Source organism: Typopeltis vanoorti, chromosome 20, assembly GCF_054136105.1.
Source record: "Typopeltis vanoorti isolate ZY-2024b chromosome 20, IOZ_Tvanoo_1.0, whole genome shotgun sequence".
Taxonomy (NCBI): Eukaryota; Metazoa; Arthropoda; class Arachnida; order Uropygi; family Thelyphonidae; genus Typopeltis; species Typopeltis vanoorti.
In genome coordinates, this window is record NC_143568.1 from 11,377,404 (window position 1) to 11,395,784 (window position 18,381).

The 18,381-nt window shown below is 34.5% G+C and overlaps 1 protein-coding gene across 1 annotated transcript in view; it reads right to left on the bottom strand.

The window, feature by feature from the left end:
- RpS21 (ribosomal protein S21) overlaps positions 1-18,381 on the bottom strand; it is a 47,480-nt gene that overhangs the window by 11,176 nt on the left and 17,923 nt on the right. The window contains exon 4 of the mRNA XM_090410509.1: positions 14,047-14,118. Coding sequence (XP_090266635.1) covers positions 14,047-14,118 — 72 coding nt within the window. The remainder of the gene's footprint in view (positions 1-14,046; positions 14,119-18,381) is intronic.

Consider the following 18,381-nt stretch of genomic DNA (forward strand, 5'->3'; position numbering starts at 1 on the left):
CATTATCTATATGGATCACATTATGAAGGAAAGTGGTATTAAATCTGATATCAAAATTGGAGATGTTAATGTCAGCTCTTTGCTTTATGCGGATGATGTTATACTTCTAAATAAATCCGCTACAAGTCTGCAAGATTCTCTGACTAAATTGAATAGCTGTTGTAATAGATATGGTATGAAGGTCAGCAATAAAAAGACAAAGACAATGAAAATAGGCAGAATCATTGAAAATGTCAACTGTGTTGTGAATGGAGAACCTGTGGAACAAGTAAAACATTTCAGCTACTTAGGCACGATTTTTACTGAAGATGGTAAATTAAATATAGAAATAGACAACAGAATCAGCAAAGCTGGTATGGTGGGAAGTCAACTGAATAAATTCATATGGAGTAAGAGAGAAATTAGTCGGAACTCTAAATTAGCTGTATACAAGACAGTGTTCAAACCAGTTTTAATTTATGGATCTGAGAGCTGGGTCAGCAGTAAAACACTTGACCAAAGACTAGAGACCGCAGATATGAGAGTCCTGAGAATGATTTGAGGCGTGAACAGATGGCACCAATGGCAATATCATATTAAAAATGAGGATATTAGGAAAGAACTTGACATTGTCAGCATCCAGGAATGCGTTAGCAGAGCTAACTCAGGTGGTATGTCATTTAAATAGAATGGGAGAGGAAAGATTAGCAAAACAAGTGTTCTCTGCCAGGTTGGCAGGAAAAGGACCCAGAGGAAGACCAAGACATAGGTGGATTGATACGGTACAAAGTGCCTTAGACAATAGAAATATAAGATCTGATAACGTTGGAGTGTTGACAAGTAACACACTGATTTGGAGGAAAATTGTAGACAGGAAGTTAGTAATGATGTAATTTTTTCATGTAGTACTGTCATATCCTGTACACCCCTTGAGGGTACATGGCAGGAATTTGATGATGCTATCACTGCTTGTTTCATTTAGCAATTTTCAAAGTAATTACTCCATACTTCAAGGCTATCTTTTTCTCCCATTTTCATGTCACCTTTATCATCTCTAACTGCTTTTACAGCACTCTTTCCTCCATTTCTAAGCTTCTCCAACAACCTCCAGAATATTTTGCCACCTTCTTGATATTTATTTTCTATGTTCTTGCCAAAGCCCCCCATTACTTTTGTTTAGCTTTCTTACATTTGTCTCTGTATTCTCTAAGAGCACAAACCGACCTGACTTATTTGCCAGAAACTTTTCATATGCTTTCTTCTTTTCCTTCACTGCCTCTTTAACTTCCTGTGTCCACCATGGAGTTCTGATTTTTCTAACCTTGCAGACAACCTCACCATATGCCTCTCTGGCTGAATCAATCAGGGTTTTCTTCAAGGCTTGCCAATGAATCTCCAAGGTTTGGTTCCTGTTCTCAAACTCTTTCATTTTTTCTTCAATAATCTTTGTGTATTTTAGTCTACAATTCACATCTGAGAGCTGCTCAACTTTTATTTGCTTTAAAGCTTTCTTACATGTTATTCTTTTCGATATGAAATTCAATTTTATCCTGCTCAAGACTAAATAGTGATCATTTTCAATTTCAAATCCTCTGTACACTCTAGTGTCCTGCACCAGAGAGAAAACATCACTATCAACAATAACATAGTCAATGAGACTTTTCTCATTCCTTGCCTCTTCTCTCCATGTGAATTTGTGCACATTTTTATGTTGAAACATGGTGTTAGTAATAACCAGTCCATGTCCTGAGCAGAAATCCAACAGATTTGTTCTTTTCTTCAAATTTTCTCAAAATATTTTTGTATGTCTCACAATCATTTCCTACTCTGCTATCTAGATCTCCAACAAGGACCAGCTTTTCCTTTTTCATTGTCAGTTTCTTTTTCTAAAGCATCAAAAAAATTCCTCCACTTCTACCTTAGTAGAAAACATACTGTGGGACCATAGGCACAGATAAGTCTCATTGTCCAATTCCCCATTCTCATATTTTCCCACATCACTCACTTCAGACTGCCTGCCATTCAAGAAGATTAGCCTCATATTTTGTGTTGAATACTAAGGCTACTCCTTCTTTTCCTTGATTGTCATTGCCTGAGTATAACATTTTGTATCTATTGCTCAGAAAGATCTCACCAGTTTTTGTCTTTTTTGTTTCAGTCACCCCTATTATGTCGATCTCGTACTTATCTAATTCCTCAGCTAGTTCCATTTCTTTGCCATTCAGGCTTCTTATGTTGATAGTACCGATCTTTGACTCTGTTGATGTTAAGTTGGGGGTGTGCGTTCAGATTTGTTCCAGTAGCTGACTTTCATTGTTCTCCCTGATTCCATGGCGAAAACAACAGGGGCCTTGTAACCGGGCAACGCCCCAGTCGGCATGAAATTTTGTCATGTTGTACCATGATTTTGTATATTGGTTTAAGCCAATAAGAATATAATTTGGTCGGCTAAATCCCAAACTGCCAGCCCATCCTCATTTGTTCAGTATCCAGGTAGATATAGTTCACCCAGTTTGTAGATCTCTGCTTGGCAACTTGCCAAGAATAGTCGATTCATGCTGAAGGGGAGAAAGAAATGAAGGACATACGAATTGGTCACCAACGCATGAAATCACGTGCTTTATAGGTAAAATTTTCCAACTGTTATACAAGCAACATAGTTAACTACAATGATCATAAAAGAGAAGTTAATTTTCTGATGTGTAATAATAAACAACTCATTCCACAATACGGACTGATTACCTTATTATCGGAATGGATTCTCCTCCTGTTGACATGTGCAGAAGTGTCGAAGGGTCTCGAATCTGTGTGCATACTATATCTAAAAGGCTGCACCATGAGAAGGTGAGGATTGGACATTAGGTCTGAAGCCCTGGTCGGTTCTCCACATTCCTTTAAAGGCTATGTGGAGGTCTCTCAGTTATACAGCTTTGACCCGTGTCATTGATATCATCTGTTCACTCATTTATTAAACGTTATCAATTTAAAAACTACTTCTAGAAAAATTATCCCCTAATTTCAAAAAGTAATTTATTGAAATAAGCCTTAAAGTTATATCACAATATAACTGTCCATTGCATAATAAATGTCCACAACAAAAGATTGTGGACAAGTGCAATACAATTTTTTTTTGTTGCACCAAGGGCATTTCTTAAGAATATAATCATTCTTAAGGAGTATTTATGGTGCAAAAAGGAGAAATATGATTAAGTTTAACTGTTCATACCACTCAGATTAGTCCTGCTCACACATTCCTGAATGCTATTAATGTCAAATTCCTTTCTAATGCAATTTTTATTACGATTGTGACACTGATATCATCTGTTCACTCATTTATTAAATGTTGTCAATTTAAAAACTACTTCTAGAAAGTAATTTATAGAAATAAGTCTTAAAGTTATATCACAATATAACTGTTCATTGCATAATAAGTGTCCACAACAAACGATTGTGGACAAGTGCAATACAATTTTTTTTTGTTGTTGCACCAAGGGCATTTCTTAAGAATATAATCATTCTTAAGGAGTATTTATGGTGCATAAAGGAGAAATATGATTATGAAGATTCTATGAAATCATTTAAGAGATTTGTCAATGAAATTTACAATCATATTACTTAACACATCTGGATCTGGCTTCCACTGATGAGACCTCAATAAAGGTTGAAACAGGTCTGGGTAGTAATCCTTCCCATAATGCATAGCATTATACATACCTGTAAGGATATGTGCTCTGGATTATGGGATACTAAGGCAAGTGATGCAAAGTAATTAGTTTCTATATATGAGTTGCCCTAGTCCTGAAAATAGTTCAGGTGCAAACTTTGCTTGTTTACACTTGGATAAAGGATTAAACCAAGTATATAATTTCTTGGTATCTTTAATTTGTAATATAACCAAGATGAAAAACTTCCAACAAAAAAAAAAAAAAAAAAAAGAAGAAGTTATATTCAGCAATAACAATCAGGGAAAAGGAGAAGCTATAATATTCCACACTAAATACGGGGCTAATCTTCTTGAATGGCAGGCAATAGCAAGCAGAGTGATGTGGGCAAATATCAGAATGGTGAACTAGATATTGAGACTAATTTGTGCTTATGATCCCATAGAAGGTTCTACTAAGGGAAAAGTGGAGGAATTTTTTGGCTTTAGAGAAAGCAACTGACACAATGAAAAATGAAAAGTTGATCCCTGTTGGGGATCTAAATAGTAGAGTAAGAAATGATTTTCTGACACAAAAATATTTTGGAAAAATCTGGAGAAAAGAGCAAAGCTAATAATACCTGAAAAATACCTCTTGAATTTCTGCTCAGGACATAGACTATTTATTACTAACACAATTTTCCAACATAAAATTGTGCATAAATTCACATGGTGAGAAGACACAAGGAATAAGAAATTTCATTGACTATGTTTTTGTTAATAGGGATTTGAAATTGGAAGAAATAATTTAGTCTTGAGCAGGATAAAATTGAATTTCATATTGAAAAGAAGAACATGTAAGAAAGTTTTAAAGCAAATAAAAGTTGAGCAGCTTTCAGATGTGAACTGTAGACTAAAATACACAAACATTATTTAAGAAAAAATGAAAGAGTTTGAGAACAGGAACAAATCTTGGAGATTCAGTGGCAACACTAAAGAAAACCTTGATTGATTCAGCCAGAGAGGCATGTGGTAAGTTTGTCTGCAAGAATAGAAAAATCAGAACTCCAATGGTGGACACTGGAAGTTAAAGGGGCAGTGAAGGAAAAGAAGAAAGCATATCAAAAGTTCCTGGCAAATAAGTCAGCTTGTGCTCTTAGAGAATACAGAGACAAATGTAAGAAAGTTAAACACTGTATAAAACTAGCTAAACAAATGTCATGGGAAGACTTTAGCAAGAACATAAAAAATAAATATCAAGAAGGTGACAAAAATATTCTGGAGGCTGCTGAAAAAGCTCAGAAATGGAGGAAAATGTGCTATAAAAGAAATTAGAGATGATAAAGGTGACATGAAAACAGGAGAAAAAAAGATATCCTTGAAGAACGGAGCAATTACTTCGAAAACTTGCTAAATGAAACAAGCAGTGACAGCACAGTGGTAAAAAAAAAAAAAAAAAAAAAACACTCAACAGGCATGCAAACAGGAACACATATCTATACTTGAAGTAGAAAAACCCATCAAAAGACTGAAACGTGGAAAGGCAGTAGGAGTAGAAGTCTTGCAGTGGCTGCTCTGCATAGTTAAGGCCTGGACAGAGGGATGAATTCCAAATGATTGGAGTAGAGCTTTCATAGTATCCATATATAAAAAAAAGGAAATAAAACTGAATGTGAGAATTACAGAAATGAATGAGTGTTCCTGGTAAGATTTATGCAAGTATATACCTTGAGAAACAAGAAGGATTGTAGAAAGGAAGCTCAGTGAAGAAAACAAGCTGGATTCAGGCCAAATAGAGCTGTCAGGATCAGATTTTCAATTTACAACAAATTGTTGAGAAATTGTGGAAATATAACAGAGCATGACAAGGTGCCAAGAGAAAAGCTATTCAAAACACTAAGTTATATAATGTCAATGGGGCATTATATAAAGCAATACTTAGTTTTTGAGTTGTAAGTCAGCAGTTAGAATTGAAGTACAGGAAGATGGTTTGATATTAAATCTGGTGTCAGACAAGGATGTGCATTATCCCCTCTGCTATTCATTATCTATATGGATAGCATTATGAAAGAAAGTGGTATTAAACCATACCACTGCAGATGATGTCTTACTTTTAAATTGAACAACTATTGTAATAAATTTGGTATGAAAATCAGCAACAACAACAACAAGACAAAGACAATGAACAGGCAGAACCATTGTAAATATCAACTACATCATGTATAGGTCTCCATTCATGATGCAGTAAAACATTTCAGCTACTTAGGCACAATTTTTAGCGAAGATAGTAAATTAAATATGGAAATAGACAACAGAATCAACAAAGCCAGTATGGTAGGAAGTCAAATGACTCAATTTATATGGAATAAGAGAGAAATTAGTCAATACATTAAGTAGCTGTATACAAGACAGTGTTCAAACCAATTTTAACTTATAGAATCTGAGAGCGAGGAAAGATTAGCAAAACGAGTGTTCTCTGCCAGGCTGGCAGGAAAAAGACCCAGAGGATTATAGGTGGATTGATACAGTAAAATTTGCCTTAGAAGACAGAAATATAAGATCTGATAAGTGTTGGAGTCTTGACGCATAACAGATTGATTTGGAGGAAAATTGTTGATAGGAAGTTAGTAATGATGTAAGTTCTTCATGTAGTACTATCATAATATCCTGTACACCCCTTGAGAGTACATGTAAGGAATTTGATGATGATGAACAGAAAAGAAAAAAAAAAATCAAAGATAGAACAAAACTATGAGGACGTTCCATAAAAAAACTTAAGAATATTCCATAAATAGCTCCAATTTCTTTCTCAATTGTAGAAAGTTTTTCTCACATGATTAGAAATTAAAGTTGCCAAGAAATTTCATTCTTGTTTAAACCTTTATCCAATTGTTAGCAAAGTTGACATGGTGTTGGATTCTGATTATATAGAGATTGAAGTAATTATTATTTGTTTCAGAATCCAACATGATCTTCCATCACATAGGCAAAACTTGTAAATATTATTTAATGTAAATCACTTATTTTACAATTAAATATTCATATAACTACCTTAATTTTGTCTAATATTAAATTAATTAATCAAAGATATATGTATTAATAATGAAAACTGTATTAAATATTATTAAGTTATTTTATTTGCTATGTTAATATTATAGAATTTGTACTTGATAATTTTAACTGCGTATTAATTGAAATATAAATATTCTCTATTTATTTCTGTTATAGAAGTTTAGAGTTATGCAATAGCTCAATTTTATTATATTTTATTTGTTGTCATGGAGACGCATGAAGAAGCGAGCGTGAGCTAGGAAAAAGAATAATAAAAAAATATAAGAGGTAACAAGAGAGAGTTGGGACAGAAACTTGGAAGTGAAAGGAAGCAAGGGCATAAACTAGAGAAGTAGAAGTAAATGAAAGGTTCTTAAGGGCAGGAGTTAAGAGGATAATTTTTATAAGTGAGCAAGGATGAAGTGAATTTTATAATTAGCTGAAAGTGAAGCCAGCAGTAATAATAAAAGGGAAATTGATGCTGTAATCGGATAATATAAAAAGCTGGACGTTCAAGGAAGAATTCTGAATAAGCCCAGTTGGTCTAGAATTGCGGCTTATTTCCGATTTACCCTAAGGAGAACCGCACAGTGTTTTAATTAGTTTATGAGTGGTAACAAGGATAGTTGAAGTACCCTGCAGTCGATGTCTGGATTTCTGAAGCGCGATTGATAGTGTTTTAATTATAACTGTGGATAAGTCTTGTAGATGTGTTCTTAAGTGAAATAAAAATAATTTAAAAGTTTGCTCACAACGTATTTGATGTACTAGGAACTATTTACGGTAAGGACTATCTTAGTGTATTATTTCAATGCTTGAAGAATTGAGTGTTAATTACGCTACGCTTAACCTAACCTCAACTGTGGAAACTCTTCGTGATTGAGAGTTGAAGTTAAGAATTGTTAGAGAGATATTTTCAACTATTAGTGCCTGTGATATTTTGAACTTATAGCATGACTGAGAAGTGTGTGAAAATTGATTAGATAGGAAGTTCTATTATATTTATATATGTGTAGGAACTTTGTAACTCAGAAGCTGAGAAAGTGTATGTGAAGGCTTGGAAGGTTGAACTAATGGGATTGACTTGGCTTAATGTTTGACTTGTTTTTATTCTTTAAATTAGAAGTAGAATTAATGTATGTGTTATATAGCTTATATTAAATGTTTGTTTTTGTTAATCAAAAGTTGTATTTTGCCTGAATCTCTTTTACTGCACCATTCATAAAATATTCGAACCAAAGAGGGTAAATTAAGTAAGTCAAATATACTCGGCCAGTATATATATTAAGGAGAAATAGTTGAGGGTTGATTTTTCTTCAATTCTTGAACTAATTCAGATATAGAGTGGCGCAGTCATTAAATATAAATTTTCTCTATATTTGAATTAGAAACCAACTAGCAACTATTTTTAGGTTAAGAACATCATAGTAAATAACATGTCGGATCCAAGGTACAGATTAAGACGAAGTAGGATCCAACAATGGTAAGTATCTTCACAACTAGGCTACTAGCATATAGATGTTGATGACCACATAAATTGCCTTAGTATTCTACAATGCAAAGCACACTTCCTTTCAGAAGTGTAACATTATGGAAAGGGGTCACTACCAAGACCTGATTAGACCGTTAGTCAGGTCTAATCAGTAGGAGTCAGACCCAGAAGAGATACCAAGTTAATGCAGAAGTATAAACAACTAACCTGATTATGAAGATACTTCACATGCTAACTTATCTGTTTACACTTGGATAAAGGATTAAACAAGAATAAAATTCCTTGGCAACTTTGCATTGTGAGGTAGTAATGCAAATAATGTGAAATCATTAGCTTCTATATACAAGTAGCCTAGCCATGAAAATACTTCACGTGCAAATTTTGTTTGCTTATACTTGAATAAAGAATTAAACAATATAACCTCCTGGCAACTTCAATGTTGTTTCTCAGCATCAGAATACTTCATGGCCAAGACATTATGAACAAAAACTTCCTATTTATAACATGCAGTTGTTATATACTTTAATTAATCAAAAATGATTCAGGATCAAATATGGATTCTGCCACTCCTATTCAGAAGATCTCTTATCCAATCTTATCCACCTTTAGATACAAGCTATACATAACTTCTAGAGAAACATGTGGGCATAAATTACACTTCACAAGAAATTATATTCTTGTTTTATTGTTGATACAAGCATGAGCAAACAAAGTTTGCACATGATGTAACATCAGTTAGGCAACTTGATATGGCCATCTGCTTCCATATATAAGCAGCTGCTTCATAAAAATTTGCTCATGTTTGAATATAGGATAAAACAAGAATTTGTTAAGTATAATTTACTTTATAACCAAAACTCGTTACAACTCTCTCATCTAGAGTATTTTAATCATTTCAAATCTTGTCTAGGATGTGAAAAATCTTTATCAGGGATTTCCATCTGAAGGTGAGTTAGCCAGTCTCATATGGAGGTAGGATTTTTTTTCTTCTGAAAACTTGGCTTTTCATCTTGTGAAACAGACAAACTGGCCAAAAGAATAAATGCAACATACAAGGAGACTATGGAAATAAGAATTAACCACCCTATTCTGTCAGGTCTGTTTTTGGACACCTGCACAGTATGGTATAAATGTGAGCATAATATAGGAAGGATGGTAAAACACCACCCTTCCTGATATGTACTCTGAGGTTGTGTACAAGATGTAATAGTACTGTAATACTACACAAAAGTTACATCCTTCCTAACTTCTCATCGAAAATTGTCCTCCAAATTAATTGGTTATCTGTCAAGACGCCAACATTATCAGATCTTATATTTCGGTCTTATAAGGCATTTTTTTTACTGCATCAATCCATCTACATCTTAGTCTTTTTCCTGCTTAACCTGGCAAAGAACATGTTTTGCTAATCCTTCCTCTCCCATTCCATTTATGTGACCATACCATAACACATTCCTGAATTAGCAATGTCAAGCTGTCTCCTAATATCCTCAATTTTAATATAATATGGCCAGCGATGACATCTGTTCACTACCTTAATTTTTAAACTCAGAAGTTAAGATGTCATCAAGCTACCTTTCCACAATTTATACTTGTTCTTAGCTGTCTCATATATACTGTATAAGTCTTAACAGAAACACTCAGTGGAGAAATAAAAAACTGAATGAATTCTCACATTCAGCTTTTTATTTCTCTTTTTATAGATGGTACTATATGAGCTCTACTCCAATCATCTGATTAGGACTTCAGAATTATGCAGTGCAGCCACTGTAAATAACTTTTACACCTCCATATTGGAGCATTTCTGACTGAATATCATCTACTCCAGCTGTATTTTCACATATCAGGTTTTTGATGGCTTTTTCCACTTATGGTAGTTGTATTCCTGTATGGATATGTATTCCTGTTGAGTGTTTTCTACCAGAGTGCTGGCATTATAGCATCTACCCCCTTCAGAAGGAAAATGAGCCTATATCCAACTAATTGCAAAGGAGATAAAAGCCAGCTATGGAAAAAGTCATCAACAATCAGATCCTTGCCCAGCTAGATGAGTCTATATGGACTGTACAATTCATGTTAGACAATTAATGAGTGAAACAGCACTGAGAAAGGAATAAAAATATGACATTTTGTCTATCACTGAGACATCATCAAGGAGAACAACATGAGACTTGTAACACACATACACACACATAAAGACAGCACAAAACTAAGTGATGTACATGGATGAAAAAGTAGTCCTAAGTGGGACATCCTCTGTTGGCACCGGTTGGTGACCTAGGATGTAGACTGGGATCTTGAAGTATTAGTATTTCCCATATTTTGGGAAGTTTAATGCAACCATATTTATTTAAATTAAGCTGATTTCTGAGAGCAGCTGCAGATTCCAAAAATAATCTTTCTCTTCTAAATTTACTGCAATGGAAGAAAATACATAAGGGTAGCAATCTTTTGGTGGCTTAAAAGCTATGCAGCGATTGTATTTCTTTAAGATTGGCTACTTTTTTTGAAGTACTTCTCACACAGGGATGATGATAGCATTATTATCATCATCAAATTCCTGCCATGTACCCTCAAGGGGTGTACAGGATATGATAGTACTACATGAAAAAAATTACATCATTACTAACTTCCTATCTACAATTTTTCTCCAAATCGGTCTGTTACTTGTCAAGGCTTCAACATTATCGGATCTTACATTTCTATCGTCTAAAGCACTTTGTACCGATCAATCCACCTATATTTTGGTCTTCCTCTGGGTCGTTTTGCTGCCAACCTGGCAGAGAACACTTGTTTTGCTAATCTTTCCTCGCCCATTCTGTTTAAGTGGCCTTATCACCTGAGATTAGCTCTGCTAACGCATTCCTGGATGTTGACAATATCAAGTTCTTTCCTAATATCCTTGTTTTTAATATGATATTGCCATTGATGCCATCTGTTCATGCCTATAATCTTTCTCAGGACTCTCATATCTGCGGTCTCTAGTCTTTGGTCAAGTGTTTTACTTCTGACCCAGCTCTCAGATCATTAAGTTAGAACTAGTTTGAACACTGTCTTGTACACAGCTAATTTAGTGTTTTGACTAATTTCTCTCTTATTCCATATGAATTTATTCAATTGACTTCCTATCATACCAGCTTTGCTGATTCTGTTGTCTATTTCTATATTCAATTTACATTCTTCAGTAAAAATCGAGCCTAAGTAGCTGAAATGTTTCACTGGTTCCACAGGTTCTCCATTCACAACACAGTTGACATTTTCAATGATTCTGCCTATTTTCATTGTCTTTGTCTTTTTATTGCTGACCTTCATACCATATCTATTACAACAGCTATTCAATTTAGTCAGAGAATCTTGCAGACTTGTAGCGGATTTATTTAGAAGTATAACATCATCCGCATAAAGCAAAGAGCTGACATTAACATCTCCAATTTTGATATCAGGTTTAATACCACTTTCCTTCATAATGTGATCCATACAGATAATGAATAACAGAGGGGATAACGTACATCCTTGTCTCACACCAGATTTAACATTAAACAATCTTCCTGTACTTCCTTCAATTCTAACTGCTGACTTACAACTCAAATAAAGACTCCGTATTGCTTGATATAATGCCCCATTGACACCATATAACTGTAGCGTATTGAATAGCTTCTCTCTTGGCACCTTGTCATATGCATTTTCTAAATCGACAAAACTTAAATACAGATCTCTGTTATATTCCCATGCTTTCTCGACTATTTGTCGTAAAGTGAAAATCTGATCCTGACATCCTCTATTTGGCTTGAATCCAGCTTGTTCTTCACCAAGCTTTTCTTCCACAATTCTTCTCAACCGTTTCTCAAGTATACTTGCATAAATCTTGCCAGGAACACTCAGTAGGGAAATACCTCTGTAATTCTCACATTCAGTTTTATTTCCCTTTTTATATATGGGTACTATGAGAGCTCTACTCCAATCATCGGGAATTCGTCCCTCTGTCCAGGCTTTCTGAACTATGCAGTGTAGGCACTGTAACACTCTTATACTACCATACTTCAGCATTTCTGGTCGAATATCATCTACTCCTGCTGCCTTTCCACATTTCAAGCCTTTGATGGCTTTTTCTACTTCAAGTATGGATATGTATTCCTGACTGCATGCCTGGTCAGTGTTTTTTACCACTGCGCTGTCATCACTGCTTGTTTCATTTAGCAATTTTTCAAAGTAATTACTCCATACTTCAAGGATGTCTTTTTCTCCTGTTTTCATGTCACCTTTATCATCTCTAACTCCTTTTACAGCACTCTTTCCTCCATTCCTAAGCTTCTTCAACAACCTCCAGAATATTTTGCCACCTTCTTGATATTTATTTTCTATATTCTTGCCAAAGTCCTCCCATGACTTTTGTTTAGCTAGTTTTACACAGTGTTTAGCATTCTTGCATTTGTCTCTGTATTCTCTAAGAGAACAAGCTGACTTATTTGACAGGAACTTTTGATATGCTTTCTTCTTTTCCTTCACTGTGTCTTTAACTTCCTGTGTCCACCAGGGAGTTCTGATTTTTTTTATCCTTGCAGACAACCTCACCACATGCCTCTCTGGCAGAATCAATCAATGTTTCCTTCAGAGTTTGCCACTGAATCTCCAAGGTTTGATTCCTGTTCTCAAACTCTTTCATTTTTTCTTCAATAATCTTTGTGTATTTTAGTCTACAATTCACATCTGGGAGCTGCTCAACTTTTATTCGCTTTAAAACTTTCTTAGGTGTATTCTTTTCAATATGAAATTCAATTTTATCCTGCTCAAGACTAAATAGTAATCATTTCCAATTTCAAATCCTCTGTACAGTCTAGTGTCCTGCACCAGGGAGAAAACATCACTATCAACAATAACATAGTCAATGAGACTTTTCTTATTCCTTGCCTCTTCTCTCCATGTGAATTTGTGCACATTTTTATGTTGAAACATGGTGTTAGTAATAACCAGTCCATGTCCTGAGCAGAAATCCAACAGATATTTGCCATTATTATTAGCTTTGCTCTTTTCTCCAAATTTTCTCAAAATATTTTTGTATGTCTCACAATCATTTCCTACTCTGCTATTTAGATCCCAAACAAGGACTGATAGCATTATTACTCTTTCTGAAAAGAAGGCTGAGGATTAAGGATTGATTATTTTATTGATACTATAAAAACTGTACCAGCCCTATACCTAAAGTTCAACATCGAATGAGGTATCTGTAATTTGGCTCCAGAAATAGCTAACATAGAAAGAATGCTAGTGATGTCAAGCTTGACATCACCAGCATTCTTTCTCAATCTTCACCTCTTAAAAGAAATCTATCATCTTGCCAGCTCAGTGCCCTCAAGAAACTACATGAAACTCAAGAAAACAGAGTGCCCTCTGTTATCTATTCTGGATATGTCTCTTCAGAGAATAAAATTTATAAACAGATAGAGGGTGCCTCTATGGTTCATTCCCTCCATAATCCATGAGATGGATTATGGATAGAATAAGAGCATTTCAGAAGTATTCATCTGTTTTACTGATTATGTGAATTGCAAGACCAAAATGTAATGAGATCAATGAGAATACCTGCATCTATGACAACCAAGAAGCTTCAATGTCTTTGGAGAAACAGGCACTTGAGTGGAAAAAAGAGGTGCAGCCGAGTTGTGTACTATTATCCTATCTTTTTAATATTTATAGTAAATATATCATGAGAATGGTTAACTCAAACAAAGTTAATGCCACTGGCTAACATTTGACTTCACTCATGACACTAATGTACAATATATTTACAATCTTGTGTGGGTGGGATTAAGATTAAAGTCACAGAAATATGTAATATTTATTTATAAATCATGAAAAAAATTCAGGCAGACCAATTAAAACTTACCATTCTACGAATGTCCCCACAGATTGCATACTTGATGGTGTTTCCAGTGAATCGACCACTGGCTTCATCAATCTATGTAGTGAATAAAATGATTTTAGGTTTTAATGGAATACAACTTCACTTGTACCAAAGTTAAACAAGCATACTGTTATTTTAATCATATTTTAATATTGAACTGGCTATTGGGCACATGTATCAGGAATTACTCATACATACATATAGACTTCCATTAATAAAACAAACATTTAAATCAGTTTAATAAATATACCATGGGAGAAAAATTTAACTTAACTCTAAATCTGTATTTCATAGACAACTTATGCCAAAGGTATAAGCTGCATATTGGTTTCAGCAGGCAGAAACAAGCTGATATACAAGAAAATGGTTTAATCTTATGTAAAGAAGGATTGAACACTATCTCCACTTTATAAGTTATATGTACCAACATTAAGGAAAGTAGTTTTACATATCTGGAAAAAGGGATAAAGTGCCAAGAGAAAAGCTTTTGTAAAGAGAAAAATTATAAGCTTAGTATAAATGGTGTGTGTTCTAAGCTACATACAGTCTATATTTTTGTTAAGTCAACAGTTACAACTGAAAGAAAGTACACAGGAAGACAGTCTATGTAAAAATCAGGTGTAAAACAAGAGTGAATGTTATTGCCACTATTATATTATTCATCATCTATAGATCACATGAATTCTTATTAAACCAAATAATGGAACTGGAGGTATTCAACTCAGCTTTTCACTTTATGCAGATGGATTCTTTATGGTTCAATAAATTCATCATGAAATTCCAAATGTGTTTTCCCCAATCACTTATCCACACAGCACTGCTGTGCTTATCTTGAAACCCCTTTGTGTGTGTGAAAAAGTATCCTCAAGGGTTGTACGGGATAATAGGATAGTAATAATGCAAACTTATGTCACTAACTTGCAAACAATTTTTCTCAAAATTGGTTTATTTGTCAGGATTCCAATCAACACTTAAAGATATAGAAATAAACAAATTATTATAACTAAAGCCAATAAGGGAGATGCTATGTTATGAACCAAGCAGATTCCAAAATAAAAATGAATTACCGTATTTGCCGGTGTATAAGACACACTTTTTTCTTTGGAAATAGGTCTGAAAAACAGGGTGCGTCTTATACAGCAATACTCAGTTTTTATTACTTTCATTTCTGGAAATTTTCTCTGTTTTGAGTTACACGATTTCTTTCTTGCAGTGTGTGCAGAAAAAGATAGCCTTGATGTATAGAGTAATTAATTTGAAAAATTGCTAAATGAAACAAGCAGTGATGACAGCACAGCAGTAAAAAAACACTCAGACATACAATCAGGAACAAAGCATATCCACACTTGAAGTAGAAAAAAGCCATCAAAAGCCTGAAATGTGGAAAGGCAGCAGTCGAATATCATCGAACAGAAGCTGTTCGATGATATTCGACCAGAAATGCTCAAGTATGGTGGTATAAAAGTCTCACAGTGGCTGCACTGCATAGTTCAAAAGGTCTGGACAGAGGGAAGAATTCCAAATGATTGGAGTAGGGCTCTCATACTACCCATATATAAAAAGGGATATAAAACTGAATGTGAGAATTACAAAGGTATTTCCCTACTGAGTGTTCCTGGTAAGATTTATTCAAGTATACTTCAGAAACTCCTAAGAAGGATTGTGGAAGGGAAGCTTGGTGAAGAACAAGCTGGATTCAGGCCAAATAGAGGCTGTCAGGATCAAATTTTCATGTTACGACAATAGTCGAGAAATCGTGAGAATATAACAAAGATTTGTATTTAAGTTTTGTAGACCTACAAAAGGCGTATGACAGGATGCCAAAGAGAAGCTGTTCAAAGTGCTACAGTTGTATGGTGTCAATGGAGCATTATATCAAGCAATACTTAGTCTTTATTTGAGTTGTAAGTCAGTAGTTAGAATTGAAGGAAGTAAAGGAAGATGGTTTTATGTTAAATCGTGTCAGACAAAGAATGTACATTATCCCCTTGATTATTTATTATGAAAGAAAGTGGTATTAAACCTGATATCAAAATTGGAGATGTTAATTTCAGCTCTTTACTCTATGCTGATGTTACACTTCTATAGAAATCTGCTGCAAGTCTGCAAGATTCCCTGACTAAATTGAATAACTCTTGCAATAATATGGTATGAAGGTCAGAAATAACAAGACAAAAACAATGAAAATATCAACTGTATTGTGAATGGAGACCCTGTAGAACAAGTAAATCATTTCAGCTACTTAGGCATGATTTTTAGTGAAGACTGTAAATTAAATATGGAAATAGACAACAGAATCAAAGCTGATATTGTAGGAAGTCAACTGAATATATTTATATGGAATAATATAAATTAGTCAAAACACTAAATTAACTGTATACAAGACAGTGTTCAAACCAATTTTAACTTATGGATGTGAGAGCTGGGTTAGAAATAAAACACTTTACCAAAGACTAGAGACCACAGATATGAGTCGTGAGAAAGATTAAAGGGGTAAACAGATGGCATCAGTGGCAATATATTAAAAATGAGGATATTTGGAAAGAACTTAATATTGATGGCATCCAGGAACTTGTTAGCAGAGCTAATCTCAGGTAGTATGGTCACTTAAACAGAAAGAGAGAGAAAAGATTAGCAAAACAAGTGTTCTTTGCCAGGTTGGCGGAAAAAAGACCCAGAGGAAGACCAAGATACAGGTGGAAAGGGTAAAGTGCCTTAGAAGATAGAAATATAACACCTAATGTTGACATCTTGACAAGTAACAAATTGATGTGGAGGAAAATTGTAGATAGAAAGTTAGTAATGCTGTAAGTTTTTCATGTAGTACTATCATATCCTGTACACCCCTTGAGGGTATGTATCAGGAATTTGATGACTTTCCTCCCTTAAAGGCAACTCCCTTATCTATTAAAAAATTCTCTGCACTTAAAAAAATAAAATCTAACTGACAAATTCTGACATCATGGTCAGTTTTGACATTACCTCACTATTCATTAATGTACCTTTGACAGAGACCCTTAATCTCATTTAGCCACATTTCCATCCTGACATAAGTGAATAATTTAGATTCACCATGTATGCAGATTATTTTCTATGGAAAGGAAAAATATACAAACAACTGGATAGAACAGGACTGCTATGGGTTTCTCTCTTCCCCCAGCTAACTGCTATATGCAAATTTTGAAAACCAAGCAATCAACACAGTCACACTTAAGCCAATAGTTGGGCTGCACTACGTTGAAGATGTGTTTGCTGGTTGATCTCATGGTCCAGATACATTAGATGTATTTTTAGCACATCTTAACAGCCAACACTGTAAATAAACTTCACCATAGAAAAAGTAACAATTGTCTCCTCTTTTTAGATACACAGCGACATGCCTAATGACTCACCTTCCATTTACAGGAAACTCATTTATACTGGAATGTATTGACAAACAATCACACTACCACCCTTCCCAACAATATCACATCCTCAAATGAGCCAGGACAATTTATTGAAATGGTCTTGAAACAGAGCTTAGAGACCTTTGTAACACCTTTTTAGCAATTGCTACAGCCCATATATTATTATTATTACCTGAGATCTCCAGGAAGCCATACATCACCCAAACCAGTTGCCATACCTTTCCTTAAAATTCATTCGCACTAGATGCACTCACTATCCCTAAAGGCTAACAATTCCACTCGCTCATTGCTCTGTGAGAGAAAAATCTATCCCTTTCTTGACTGTGAACAAATTTACATCCATGGATTCCCACATGTTCTCTCCCGACCTTTCACATAACAAAAAATTTCATCAGACGATATCCTATAACACTCATTCAGAAGTTCTTAGACCTTGAATATATCACCCCTCTTTCTCCTGTTAACCAGAGTCAGTAATACACACTCACAATGTCCTCATAACATAGATCCAATAATCCAGATATAATATTTGTAACTCTACTATGCACCTTTTCCACAGCTTCTTTATTCCCTTGGAACCTAGGAGACCTTATAAAGAAGCAAAAAATTATTTCCTCATCCTTGCATGTCAAGATTCTCTTTAATTAACATTACAATTAACCTCTGAGTTGTATTTAGAACCTTTGAATTTCAAATTCCTATCTACCATTATGCCAAGATACCTAGCTTCAGTTTCTTGTAGCATAACCCTGCTAATATAATAAATATGCCATTGGAAATCTCATCAGGCCAAAGTGCATAACTTTACACTTGTTAACATTAAATTGACAGTCATTTTTTTGCCCAATTTCCTAGCCTAATCAAATTATTTTGTAAGTGCTTGATATATAAAATAGATAAAATATTGTGT